The sequence below is a fragment of the Danio aesculapii genome, chromosome 24 (genome assembly GCF_903798145.1).
Source record: "Danio aesculapii chromosome 24, fDanAes4.1, whole genome shotgun sequence".
Taxonomy (NCBI): Eukaryota; Metazoa; Chordata; class Actinopteri; order Cypriniformes; family Danionidae; genus Danio; species Danio aesculapii.
In genome coordinates, this window is record NC_079458.1 from 14,547,760 (window position 1) to 14,563,092 (window position 15,333).

The 15,333-nt window shown below is 35.4% G+C and overlaps 1 protein-coding gene across 6 annotated transcripts in view; it reads right to left on the reverse strand.

Annotated features, from left to right (window-relative positions):
• dip2ca (disco-interacting protein 2 homolog Ca) overlaps nt 1-15,333 on the reverse strand; it is a 235,944-nt gene that overhangs the window by 15,038 nt on the left and 205,573 nt on the right. For all 6 annotated transcript variants that reach the window (XM_056450841.1, XM_056450840.1, XM_056450839.1 and 3 more), the window contains 6 exons: nt 14,264-14,385; nt 13,198-13,309; nt 11,241-11,350; nt 10,631-10,761; nt 7,204-7,372; nt 3,396-3,566 (listed from right to left, as the gene is read on the reverse strand). In XM_056450841.1, coding sequence (XP_056306816.1) covers nt 3,396-3,566; nt 7,204-7,372; nt 10,631-10,761; nt 11,241-11,350; nt 13,198-13,309; nt 14,264-14,385 — 815 coding nt within the window. The remainder of the gene's footprint in view (nt 1-3,395; nt 3,567-7,203; nt 7,373-10,630; nt 10,762-11,240; nt 11,351-13,197; nt 13,310-14,263; nt 14,386-15,333) is intronic.

The following is a 15,333-nucleotide window of genomic DNA, read 5'->3' on the forward strand; positions in this document are numbered from 1 at the left end:
CTAAGTGAATGAAAACATCCAGCTGAGGTTTAAATCTGGAAGTGCGCCATGTTTAAAACTATTGATTCTTTAGCGAAATAGTCGACTCAGAGTCGAATAAATGAATCGAGTTGGGTTTGGATCTTTTGCTTGAATGCATCAACGTTGAATCGGTACATCACCAAATATGTAGTACCAGATCCGGTAAAACGTGAACGTGCCTTTCTCTTCAGACTCTAGCGTAGCGCGGTGGATCACAGGACTGATCATTACATGATCATGATCACTGACAGATGGAGATTTGGCTGTGGGGAATAAAGTGTTAAAGTTCATTTTCACAACAATACCTCAGTATTGACAACCTAGTGCTGTATTTGTTCCTGTCATTTTTCTGATTTTTGATACATTAACCTACGCTGCAACATGGGACTTGTTTGCTATTAAAGCAAAGAGCAGCACAGACTATTATGTATGGGACTCTGTCAGACTTTGACAGGGACTTTGTCAGTAACTGTTACAGTTTATATGGACCAGTTTCTTCTTCCTCCGCATCATACCATTTAAGTGTAATTAAAATTGTTGCCTCATTTTCTGTAGTTTGCAAAATATGTATTTAATTGCGTGTTGTAACTTGTAATCGGTCGGCGTGGCTTGTAATCACTTCTATTATAGATCAGTGCTTGTACTGTATCTCTCTATTCACATATATGCTATTCACATGAGTCAAAAACCACGCTGAAAACACCTTTACTGATTTAAATGTGTTTCTTATCTTGTGATCCTCTGTCATTTGCCTTGGCTATGGCCACCATCAGCAGTTCCTCACACTTGTGTGATCAATTTTCAAAATAGTTTAACTTTGCCACTGTGTGGATTTATACTGAATGTGTGTCGTTATTGGGGTTAGGGTTAAGTGTTGATTAATATGGTGGTGTTTAACTTTAACTGCATTGCTTTATTGAATTCCTGCATTCGGCTCACACATATACTCTGCACTCTGAGTACTTCATAAGTGTGCTGGGTGTTACTCTCTGTCTCGCGCTGAACCAAGTTGACCAATCACAACAGACTGAGTCATCGGACCAATCACAGCAGATTAGCCTTACGCAAAGGAGGGGCTTGGGATAATTAGGTAAAAAATAAATGCTTATTATAAGACAATTTTTTTTGACCTTGCATGCATATTAGCGTGTTGTTGGAGACCCCCTAAACCAAAATATGACCTTTTAAAATGCATAATAGGGGCTATTTAAGAAATTAATATCTGGAAAAATAGGCCTGGTTTTCAATTTAAAAAAAAACAACTATTGTTCTGACTGTTATTTTCACAAATGTTCCCAATAATGTTTTATTATATATTTATATTTATTTATTTTATATAGCAAATAAAAATATATCATTTTTTTTTTATCAGACCTTTATAGAATAATACAAATAATATCATTTTACTTTAAGCCATACTTAGGAAATCCTGTAAATCTAGAGAAAAAGAGAATTTCTAAGCAGTAAGTCTCTTAATTTTTTCATTACTAAAGACAATATTTCATATTTATTAATCTATAACACCAAGCTTCTCAAAGACTCATTTCTGCACATCCAGATGAAGAAGAAACCGTGAGGCTGTTCAGAGAATCTTATGATTTAATGGTCATTAGGCTCCTAATGTAAAATATCTCTAGTATGTAACCATAGAAACATCTGCTGTTTAATCAAGTGCTGCTGAGATGATTTTGCTTGGTAACAAAAAATCTCCAAAATCTTTCATGAAAGCAGGTGGGTGGAAATCCTTATTACTCTGAATGTACAAACTGTTTTTATATAGTTCAAATGAGCCTTTTGTCTCATAACAAGGTTTATTATGTGACACTGACACTGCATTTTATCTCATTTAAATGCACAGGCAGGTACTGACCAGATGATAAATAAATATATAGACATGAAAAGCTGACTGTAATTTATTTGATTATATTTTATAGATTATTGTTCAGTTTCTCACCAAGGATACATTTATTTAATCAATAAAACAGCATTGATATTATGAAAAATATGTTTTTAAATACATATATTTATTAAAAGCTAGATTTTTAGCATCATTACTCTAGTGTTAAGTGTCAGATAATCCTAATAATAACAATTTGCCTAATATTTTCATTATCAGTGCTGAAAACAGTTGTGTTGCTTAATATTTCTCTGGGAACAGTGAGATATTTGAATCATTATTTATTAATTTTTTACATTTGCAGTCTTTTTTGGTTACAGAATTCTAAACTAACCAATTAGAATCAAGTATTCTAGAGAGCTGCATCTATTAAAACAGCATTAATATTATTTCAAATGTTTTTTAAATATAATATTTATTTATTTATTTATTTATTTATTTATTTATTTATTTATTTATTTATTTATTTATTTATTAAAAGCTGGATTTTTAGGATCATCACTCTAGACTTCAGTGTCAGATAATCCACCAAAAATGCTATTAATATAACAATTTGCCTAATATTTTTACTATCAGTGCTGAAAACAGTTGTGTTGCTTAATTTTTCTCTGGGAACTTTGAGATATTTTTGTATTTAAAGATATATAAAATATATATTTAGAACAAAAATCTTTAATAAATAAGTTTTCATTATAAATTTCTATTAAAATGTCTTATTAATTTTTAGTAAAATAAGTAAATATTTAATACAGTACTAAATATTTATCAGGAATATTTTTTAATCATTATTCATTCATTATTCACGTTTGCAGTCGTTTTTTTATCCCAGAATTCTAAACTAACCAATCAGAATTAAAAATTCGATAAAAACAGCATCGATATTATGAAAAATGTTTTTTTAAAGTATATATTTTGAAATATTTTTATATTTATTTAAAGATATTTAATGAACACAAATTTTAAAAGATTTATTTAGAATAAAAATCTTTAGTAAATAAGTCTTCATTATAAATTTCTTTTTAAATTTCTTATTAATTATTAATCCTACAGACTCAACATTCCTGAACAGTAGTAAATATTTATCAGGAATATTTTGGAATCATTATTCATTCATTATTCATGCACTATTTTTTTGGATCACAGAATTCTAAACTAATCAATCAGAATCAAGTATTCGGGAGAGCCGCATATACCAGTGTTATGTCCTAAACAATAATCGACAGCAGCTTTGGAAAGCCGGATATCACCTGAATGATACTATCTTTGACATTGCGTGCTCCACCTATATATTTACTTATTTACTATATTTAGCGCTGACCTGATTTGACCTCTACAAATGAAAGGCACAGCGAAATCCTCTCAGTGAACTCTGAACGCTAATCTAGGCTTGCCAAAACAACGCTGGGATTGGGATTAGCAAGCTCTGCGTGGTGTTTTGTGGTCAGTGGCAGATTATGCGCTGGTAAACGTAACTAACCTGCAGGCAGATGGCCAGGTTGACTCTGCAGCCGAAGGACGTGCTGACGGCTCGCGGGTGAAGGCCGAGGTCTTTGAAGAGTTTGGAGAAGGACTGGGTGAGGGCGATCCGCGGACGCTCTTCAGCCACAACCACACACGTCCTCACACGGGACAGGTCAAGACCACGGGCCTGATGGATGGGACAGAGAAAGTGTTAAGACTTTAGTTAAGTTAAGACTTAAGAAGAGTTAGGACTTAAGAGTTAAGTTTGTTAAGTATAGCATTGTTTATAACATTTATCAAATTTTATATTATAATATACTGTATATATATATTGGAATTATATAGACATTTTCATCTAAAATGACAATTTTTTTAGACTCCTGTGTTTATGTTCAGTTATTTCAGTTTAAAGGCCATGCAAAAAAAATACTCTTTGCCATCAAATTGCTATTACTGAACCTACACACAGGAGTCTGAGAAAAATGTGTTTATGTTTGTATGATCCAATATAAAATCATACAATACTATGTTATTTTAATAGTAAAAACAGTTCTACTAAATGTATATTTATTTATTTTATTAATTTTTATATATTATTAAATATATAATTATTATAAATATTATATTATTTTTAAATTTTGATTTATACATTTATATAATGATCATCCTTTCTTATTAGCTAATGTGATCATAGTTTTTATTCTAATATTAATTCAATATAATGCATAGTAATGTATACATTAACATTTTATATCATTACATAAAACACTCACCGGCCACTTTATTAGGTACACCTATTCAACTGCTCGTTAACGCAAATTTCTAATCAGCCAATCACATGGCAGCAACTCGGCATGTAGACATGGTCAAGATGATCTGCTGCAGTTCAAACCGAGCATCAGAATGGGGAAGAAGGGTGATTTAAGTGACTTTGAACGTGGCATGGTTGTTGGTGCCAGACGTATTGGTCTGAGTATTTCAGAAATTACTGATCTACTGGGACTTTCACGCACAACCATCTCTAAGGTTTACAGAGAATGGTCCAAAAAAGAGAAAATATCCAGTGGCAGCACTGGTGCCTTGTTGATGCCAGAGGTCAGAGGAGAATGGCCAAACCGGTTTGAGCTGATATAAAGGCAACAGTAACTCAAATAACCAATCGTTACAACCGAGGTATGAAGAAGAACATCTCAAGCTTCTTGAACATGACAATGAGTTCACTGTACTCAAATGGCCTCAACAGTCACCAAATTCAATAAAGCACCTTTAGGATGTGGTGGAATGGGAGATTCGCATCATGGATGTGCAGCCGACTAACCTGCAGAAACAGCATTATGCTATCATGTCAATATGGACCAAAATCTCTGAGGAATATTTCCAGTACCTTGTTGAATCTATGCCACGAAAGACTTAGTTTTAAAGGCAAAAGGACTAGTAAGGTGTACCTAATAAAGTGGCCGGTGAGTGTATATACAGTCACTGAATAAACACTATGTTAATAATTACATTTTTAAGAAAGTAAATAAATATTAACAAGGCTTCTTTCATATCAAACATTCTATTAGCCTTCATTAAAACGAGAGCTGCAGATGGTGAGAAGATGAATTGTCGGTAGGAGAAAGTAAGAGAAAACATTTTCACAGTTCTACCTCATTATACCAAAAAATGACTTTCGGCCAGGACTCATTTTTCCTCCTCATTGATTGTCAAGATGTTAATAAACTCTACTCGGCTCTCAGACTGCGGTTAGTAACTATGGCAATCTCAATGACTAAATCAGAGTAAATAAAACAGGATTTTATAAGACAGGCACGCCAGGAGGCATGAGAGGCCTTTCCTTCGCTAACTCACAACAGACGCTAATTACGCACAGTCACACCTCCTGAACATACACACACACACACGCTCGCAAGACCACCAACAATCACCGTCTGTCACAGACACAAATATAACATAAAATCTGATGAAAAATTATTTTGGAAAAGAGCAAAACAAATGTATTGTTCCATCAGCTGAGCTTTACAAAGTGGTCGATTTGATATTGATTCTCAAAAGCTGTGAATTAATTTGATCAATATTCTGTAACTCAGAGGTTTTCTGTGTGTATGATGCGGCTGCATTCACTTCACTTTTTTTATGTGAGTATTCATGTAAACAGTCAGACGCATATAAATTTGAAGCAGTTCAGACATATCATCCATGGATGATCTCTTTAAGAGATGGCAGTCCAATAAAACAGTTTATGCCATAAATATTAATCAAAGAAAATAATCAAAAAAAATTGACTGCTCATGGCTGAATATCATAGATTTATTAACATGTAGAATGTATTTGTTTTTCAGAACCTATCTATCTATCTATCTATCTATCTATCTATCTATCTATCTATCTATCTATCTATCTATCTATCTATCTGTCTATCTGTCTATCTGTCTGTCTGTCTGTCTGTCTGTCTATATAGATAGATAGATAGATAGATAGATAGATAGATAGATAGATAGATAGATAGATAGATAGATAGATAGATAGATAGATAGATAGATAGATAGATAGATAGATAGATAGATAGATAGATAGATAGATAGATAGATAGGTTCTGAACAGAACAAATACATTCTACATGTATATATATATATGTACATGAGTGTGCATATACCTTGAATTACCAAATGTCCCCACAAGTATAGTAATTGACATTACAGCGATATTTTTTAGGCCCCATGAGAAAAAACAGCTCATAAATCAAAATGTAAAATGCAGATGTATGTGTGCGTGTGTGTGTGTGTGTGTGTGTGTGTGTGTGTGTGTGTGTGTGTGTGTGTGTGTTTCTTTGACTTTGAAAAACCTCTGCTATATTTCACATCATGATCACTTATTCTATTCTATTCATTCATTTTCCTTTCGGCTTAGTGCATTTATCAATCAGGGGTCACCACAGCAGAATGGACCGCCAACTTATCCAGCATATGTTTTTTACACAGTGGATGCCCTTCCAGCTGCAACCCAGTACTGGGAAACACCCATACACACTCATTCACACACATACACAACGGACAATTTACTTTATTCAATTCACCTCTACCACATGTCTTTGGACTGTGGTGGAAACCGGAGCCCCGGAGGAAACCCCACGCGCAACACGGTCTCCCCATGTAAACTACACACAGAAATGGCAACTGACCCTGCTGGGACTCGAACCAACCTTCTTGCTGTGAGGCAACAGTGCTAACCACTGAGTCACCCCTTATCGCCATCACTTATTCCATACATCTGAAACACATCATGATATGGTTTAATTAGTGCTGGGCAAAGATTGGGATTAATCTTTTGTAAAAAAAAGCTTGTTTTGACATTAATATCTGTGTGTATTTATTATGTTTATAAAAATACACACACACACATGCATGCATATGTTTGAGACAATGTTTATTTATATTTAGATATAAATTATGTGTGTATATGATACAAATTATAGATCAATTTAAATATCTGTGCAAAAAAAAAATGTTTTTATGTATGTGTTTTTATTACATATACCAAACAAATATATATAAAACACACACACATATCTTGTGTCAAAACAAAGTTTTATTTTGAATTAATCGTGATTAATCTTTGCCCAGTACTAATGTACCCACGCACCTAAAATAAAAAGTTCACTGCTCATTTTTATAAATTTCAATCGCATTTGCATTAAATCTACAGTATGTTCACAGAATCGAATCAAGACTGTCGAGCTTGTGAATCAGAATCAAATCAGGACATCTAAATCGTCAGCCCTAAACAGCAGTCGAATGATTGATGCTTGAGAGAGGATGTTGTACCTTGAGGGACTCCGTCTGCAGGCCTAAGCCCTTGGTGCAAAGCTCCATGACGGAATACGAGCAGAACGTGTCTCTGACCCGGAACTGACTGACAGCCAGCAGCCACAGAGCAGGGTTCACCTCCAGCTCGGACGGGGGAATCAAGATGGACTGATGTCCTGAATACACACTTCACCCAGCAGAAAGAGAGAGAGAGAGAGAGAGAGAGAGAGAGAGAGAGAGAGAGAGAGAGAAAGCACAACGTTACCACAACACAACCTGCACACCCTGACAAATAAGACACATCAGTCGAGCGAGACAGGAGCTGAGTGCACACTTTCTGCTAGAGCAGACACAGCACAGCATAAACACACACACACACACACACACACACACACACTGGTTTGAAGGCAGCCCAGATTTTTAGAGGTAGTGCTTTTATTGGTTCAATATTTGTGTGGTTCATGAAGGCTGTGCTCGCTGACCAGGAAATCTAAAATACTCCAGTGATGAATTTTAGCCTGATGAGTGAATTGGTATGTGTCTGAGTGAGATGGTCTGGGTTTACAATAGTAAATATTATCACTTTGAATTACAGTAACTAAAACAATAGAGTTTAAAAGCAAATGTGTTATTGGAGCTAAATCTGGGTTGAGTGTCATAAGCTGAAATTTTGATTGAAAAGATCAGTAAGCAGTAAAACCAGGAGGAATGTATATTTACAATGTTTAGATGTTCTTGTGAACAAATAAAATAAGAATAAAATTGAGGGTTGAAGCAATTGAAGCATTGAAGCAATGGTCAACTAGTGATGTGACGTTGTGCACCGAGGCTTCGAAGCATGTATCACAAAAACGATACATCTCGCAGTGAAGCAGTGTACCGGAGCTTGATTCATTTTGCAATCATCACTTGATCAGTGACGTCCGGAGCTTCATTTTCGCCTATACCCACGTGACTACTTCATATTTTGATTCAAAGGTTTAAACACCCTCATGGTTTAATAAAGTGTATAGAGAGAGATTAGACGTCGATTACATACATTTCTACTGTTTTAAAGCACTGCAGCGGTCCCACACACCAGTAATTAAACTAAAATACAATAGTAATTTATAGTAAAAAGGTTTTGAAGCATACTAAAGTGTATTAGCGTATTTTTTAACAACTATCTTGTAAAGAAGAACACCACTGCATGTCGTAGTATAGTGTTTAACTGAGGCCAGCTGGCGAGTGCAACCCCGGAAGCATCACTCACATAGCCTCCTACTTAGAGCATTCGCCTCCCATGCAAGAATTACCAGTTCGATCCCCTCTTGGAACGGGACTAGTTGGAATACAATAAATGTAAATACGTTTGAATACCTTGGATTTTACTACAGTCATCGGTCGTGTAATGTAACAAACCTTATGTATAAAAACTACAGTAATTTGTTTATATTATTGTTGTTGTATTACTACATGAATGAGTTGGTCACTTGTGAACATTTGACATTATTGCAACACAGTGCTTTCCCACACTTTAACCAGAAGAGGTCCTCATCGAGCACTGATTTAGAAAGCTTCGAGTAACGAATCTTTTTTCCGATGCAATTGAGTCGAGCGCTTCACTGGTTCAGAAAGCTTCATTTCACCATCACTATGGTCAACACAGGGGCAAACGGAGTCCAGAGTCGTAGTCAAATACACAGGCAGATGGTCAGAAAGCAGACAGGAGTAAAACATGATAAACAAGGCAGGGATCAAAACACGGCAAGCATAACAAAGGAAACTTAGATATTAGAAAAAACCGAACAAAATTATAAAGCATTACAAGCATATATAAACAAATTACAAGCATATATAAATACAGTAGAGCAAATATACAAATGAAGCAGTCTAACAGTATTCAGTAACAGAAATAAAATAAACAAATGTACAATAGACCATATAGTTTTCATTGTATAAAATAAATAAACGTAATTAATCTTTGTTCATCTTTGATGCAAATGTAAAGCCCAAAAACGCTTTAAAGCGCATTTAACCCCTTTTCCTAGATTTAAGATAAGTCTTCTGTGTTTCCAGAATGTGTCTGTAAAGTTTCAGCTCAAAACACCCATCAGATTATTTATTATAGCTTTCAGAATATTGGATTTTCTGCTCTGAACACCATGTAGCTGTTTTTGTTGTCTGTGCCTTTACTGCTAGTTCTCTCCGCCCACCGTTCCCATGTACCTGTAAGAGTGAACCTCAATCTCCATCTCGGCTGATAAGCAGCACAGTGACAGACATCACAGACAAGTAAGCAGATATCACGTAACACTTGTGAAAAATACTACAGTAAGAACTTTGCCAATGAGTATTTGATGTATTTGTTGTGGAGTTAATTCAAACCTTTCTGCGACAATGACAAAGTTCATGTACATACACACACACACACACACACACAGCACACGCATTTAACTTTGCACTGTTTTTGCAGGCAAATGTGACAGGATACACATTAATATCCACTGCAGTATAGATATCCGTTATGTTAATGTACAAAATAAACCTGATTTAGCGTTCACAAACCGGGATTGAAGCCTCTTCTTTTATAATCGTACTGATATGTGGCTGTGGTTATAAAGACACACAGCACAAACATGCACTGTTTTAAAATGTTTTAAACTTGTAAAACTCATTGTTGATCACATTTGATGATGACTGATGATCACAGAGAGCTCAACAAATCTTTTAATCTCAGTTGCTTTGCGCACATTCTGTCTTGTTGATATATACTTGTTACTACACAGACATGTTCATACTCGGCAGTCAATCAATTTGGTAGGTGGGGAAACTGCACTCCTACGTCACGTTGCTGTGGGCCTCAAAATGGGAGGGATTTGGATCCTATTTTAACGTCAGTATAAAAAAATAGACTTATTGTCTTTATATCACCCCAATATGACTGTGGACACACTATACCTACACAGAGCCCTGTTCAAACAGCTTCCAAAAGATGATTTTCATCAAAAAGTGCCCTTTAAAATTGCTTTAAACGTTTCCACAGGCCTTAAAAACACAAGCAATTCATAAACTTTCACTTTATTGTTAAACTAAAATGACTCCAAAATTCTCATGTGTTCTGAACTACTTGTTCAACTATAGTCCTGACTTCACACTATACGTCCAGCGATGTGAATATTGCAGATTCATAAATTGCGATATCAATGCTAAAACAATATATATTTGTGGCCTTAATCCAAACTACTGTATGAATTAAATTAGTGCTTGCTTTTATAAACTATGAAATAAAAATTATTTGGAAAATAAACTTGTATTCCACTTCGAACATTCCTTTTAATGTAAAAAAAATTGCACACAGAGTGGAGTTCATAAAGATGCATTGCTTCATATTGTACAGGTATTTAAAAACTAAATGTTGATACACCTTTCACCTGTTCCATTAGTATATTTTTGCGTGTCTCACCTGCAGAGGCACCAGAGGACGAAGCCGAGGCCACAGTATGGATCCAGGCAGATAGCCACCTCCCGAGAGGGATACAGCTCACACTGGAGCTTTATAGAGCGGCAAAAGGCACTGGTGGCTGTGTGGGACATCTGACAACACACAAAAACACAAACAAAATAAATATTAACAACCACATGTTACTTAATTGTGCTTTATCAAATACATATTGAGATGATTGATAAATGATGGGCATAAGTGTCATGTAAAAGTGCAAATAAAGGAGTATGTAACCGTATAAGGCTTCGGAAGGCCCGAATAGATCAGTTTTTAGTCAAAGGACAGAGAAACTCCACAATACTGGGTGGTCTCCACAAAAATCATTCATGGCTCCCATGACAGAAAAGCAGCTGCCTGGTTTTCATCTCTAAACAATAAAAGAAGAAAAGTTCCTCTGTGCGCATGACACCTGATCTCCCCGATTGTGAACTGAGAAGGGTTAGTTTCTCTTTTCAAATGCTTTCTTTTAATTTGTTGTACATTTATGTGTGTGTGTGTCTGTTCATGTGTGTGTGTGTTGAGGAAGTAAAGAGCAGTGGTTTCACATTTCACCCAAAATGAGAAAGCTCACCTTTACTCCAGCAAGCATCCCGGTAGTGGAGACGCTGAAGTCCAAGTAAGCCAGCGTGTCTGGATTGGAGGGTTTGTAGAGCTGAGGAGGCTTCTTCTTTGGCAGATCATCTGGAAAACATGCATTGAAGATATTAATGTCACCATGAAATCAACACTGGCCTATTGCAGAATAATTTGATGGTTTTTTTGGACATTCTCTTTTATCTTTAATGTAAATATAAAATGTCAGCAAAGATTCAAATATTAAAGTGCATTATAAATAGAATTATTGTCTACAAAAAGAATGAACTGATTCTGAACTGCCTGAAACAAGTTGTCAGTAACTCCAGTGTTACTTCCTGAACAAGCCTACAGTATGTGGTTTTGTGGAAAATAATGCCAGCACTTGGTTTTTAATGACTTCATGCAAACAATGATTACTTTGACCCTTGAACACTGTAGTTATAGCTGAACCCTGGAAGAGTTTGGTTTGTGTCGTCAACGTGACAAGAACCCATTGTTTTCTGTGATGTGAAAATAAATCCAAATTGCCAGAACTGGTAAAAATGACGCCATCTTTAAAGTTTGCATCACTGTTTCCACATATGCTGATGAAGCCTTCAGAGCTTTGTTTTCGATGCAGGCACTATAAGGAATAAACTAATCAAAACTGACTGTACAATCTAGACCAATCACAGCAGAATAGACTGTCAGAAAGGCGGGGCTTAGAGAGACTGAATCTTTAACGAACCATTTCAGACACTGTGAGGAATGAGGTGATGTTGCAGTTCGTCTTGTAAGAAAATTAAACTAGTTTTTTTTTTATCTTGGATGAATGTCAACCTATTGTAAAAAAAACCTTCAAAACAAAATCAGAATAGCATATTATGTGCAGGGCAACAAAATTAATGGGCCCTCGCAAACTATAATTCTAATAACTCTCCCTCCCTGCCATATTATCTCATCTCTGAGCTAACAACAAATGTCAAAAACAATTGCTAAAGGGCAAAATTAAGTACTTCCCAACTTTAAACACGTGGTTTAATGCATACTATCCATATAGCATAATATTCACCTTTTAAAGAACAGGTCAAGTTGCAACAATATGCTTTGGACATAATATGATTTGGTATTTCTTTCCAAAAAGCTTACTTCCGGGTGGTAAATTTGTTTTTTCTTGAGCCTGGCTCTGTGTTGCGTAACAGAGAGCAGATATTTTTTTATGGGTGCTTTTCCCCAGAAAATCATGCGAATGAACAACACAAGAGCACAAATATCACCCCACAGCAGTGCTTGGCTGAGAATGAGTCCCAAAAAGTGTGTTTTTAGATGTGAGTGAATGCTGATCTTGATTAGCCAAAGTTAATTTAACCCCATTCACATGTGCATTTTGAATAGTTCTGCTGATTCCCCTTTGGGAGTTTTTAGAATGCATCGCTTTTATATTTCCATGCTGATGCGCCTGGCAGAGTAGATTAGAGCTGCTGGATTTACTACAAGACAATACATCGACTTCTCCTAAACTACATGAAAGTAAGAGGCAATTTAACTGGGAGAGGAATAGAGTAAATGTTCTAGTTTCCTAAATCGTGAGTACTGTTTGCTTTAAATCAACTGTCAAATATACACGAGGCTATGTCAAAATCACACAAAAATATAGACCTTCACATAATGTTGTAAATGCCTGTGAATGTAGACCTATGTTAGACTGCATGCTGGACACACTACTAACACAGCTCAACCAGATCCTGTCTCTTGAGCAGTTTTATTTAAATGGAGGAGATTGTGTTGTGTACATTGTTAAAAACTCAGAACTATCAATCAGAAAAATCAATCTAAGAGTTCAGAAACAGTGCTTACTGACATATACTTTGCAGATCTTTTTAATGCTCAAGCAGTAAAATGATGTACTAAAGGACAAGTGTAAGACAGGACCTCTATAAATTATTCTGAAGAAGCCGTCTGATGTGACTCACCTGTGTCCAGAACAGGAGGCCACGTCCTGACATCAACTGCAGCCGATGCCTCCTTTGACTTGAGGAGCTTGGATATGATCTGTGTGGTCATCACACAGGCCGATCGACTCACCTGCACACAAATTCATATGTTAGCCATCGTTTTTGCCACATATCACATAATACATAGTAGTGTTGTCAATACTGGTATATCTAAAACCATACCATCTTGCTTTTGGTTAGTATCGATATCGGTTTGCTTATCTTTAATAAAAAATAAAAATGGGACACTCTTAATTTTGTGTGTATGGGGGGTTCCTTCCAGTATCAAAAATGATATTGAATATCGATATTTTTCAAGGTATCGTTTCGAAGTTAGTCTTAAAGAGATTGGATATGATCTGTGTGGTCATCACACAGGCCGATCGGCTCACTTGAACGCATATTCATACATTAGCCATTGTTTTTGTCACATATCACATACTACATAGTAGTTTTGTCAAAAATGTTGATATTTCGATAAGTATCGATACTGGAATATCTAAAATGATATGATCTTGTTTTTGGTTAGTATCAATATTGGCTTGTTTATCTTTAATAAAAAAATTAATTGGGATACTCTTAATTTTGTGTGTATGGGGGTTCTTTGCAGTATTGAAAAAGTTTTCGAATATCTATATTTTTCAAGGTATCGTATCGAAATTACACTTGAGCTTGAATATGATCTGTGTGGTCATCACACAGGCCGATCAGCTCACTTGAATAGCTATTCATATATTAGCCATTGTTTTTGTCACATATCACATACTACATAGTAGTCTTGTCAAAAATATTGATATTTTGATAAGTATCGATACTGGAATATTTAAAATGATTCGATCTTGCTTTTAGTTAGTATTGATATCGACTTGTTTGTCTTTAATAAAAAATAAAAATTGAACACTCCTAATTTTATGTGTATGGGGGTGGATTCCTTGCAGTATGGAAAATGATATTGAATATTGATATTTTTCATCATATCGAGTGTAGAAATTTCAGTATCGTGACAACACTGCTACCTAGAAAAGGTTATGTGGTCAAAACTTACTTCCACAATCATTTTCACAGTGGGCAGGGTGGTGGCGATGTTCTGGGGGTGTGGTGGTCGTACTGTAATCGGTACACAGCCAGCATACAGGCATCCGTAAAAGGCAGCAATAAGATCTATACCTGTAAATTAATGAACAAATATACATGTGAACCGTGTTTTAAAGAATAGACATCATTTTATCATATAAAATGGGTTCTGAGTATTTATAATGGAATTAATGTCAGGCAAGCAACCAATTTTAAGTAGTGCTGAATGAGTTAGTTATATGAGTGTTTGTAAAGTGCATTTTAAGCATGCCACTAGAAGTGAATGGCACTACAACTTGTTCTACACTTATCATTTTGAATATTTTATAATATTTTATCATTTTGAATACTGTTCAGTTTGAAGGATTTGATATGGAGTGAGGGAAATTAAAACACATATTTATAATGTCTGTAAACATTTAGTTTTTTAACATTAAATTAAAATTAAATTATGAAATATGACATTATCGCTACTTTTGTATTATTCATTAATTCATTCATTTTCTTTTTGGTTTAGTCCCTTTTTTAATCTGGGGTCGCCACAACGGAATGAAGCGCCAACTTATCCAGCATATGTTTTACATATCACTCATTACATTACACTCATTCGCACGCATACATACACTATGGACAATTTAGCCAACCCAATTTACCTGTACCGCATGTCTTTGGACTGTGGGGGAAACCGGAGCACCCGGAGGAAACCCACGCAAACGCAGGGAGAACATGTAAACTCCACACAGAAACGCCAACTGATCCAGCCGAGGCTCGAACCAGTGACCTTCTTGCTGTGAGGCGACAGCACTACCTACTGCGCCTCTGCGTTACCCCATTTTTGTATTATCACTCTCAATAATAATTAAATCTGTCTTTTTTATGAAAGATGTGTTTATCTACTCACTAACATGGCACAACATGATTTGTGAACATCAGTTAATGCTTTGGTTAATAATAATTTAATTACATTAAACTCGGTTCATGTTGGTTAATAAGAAATAAGTAATTGTTTGCTTATTTTAGCTGAACTCTATTTAGTAGTAT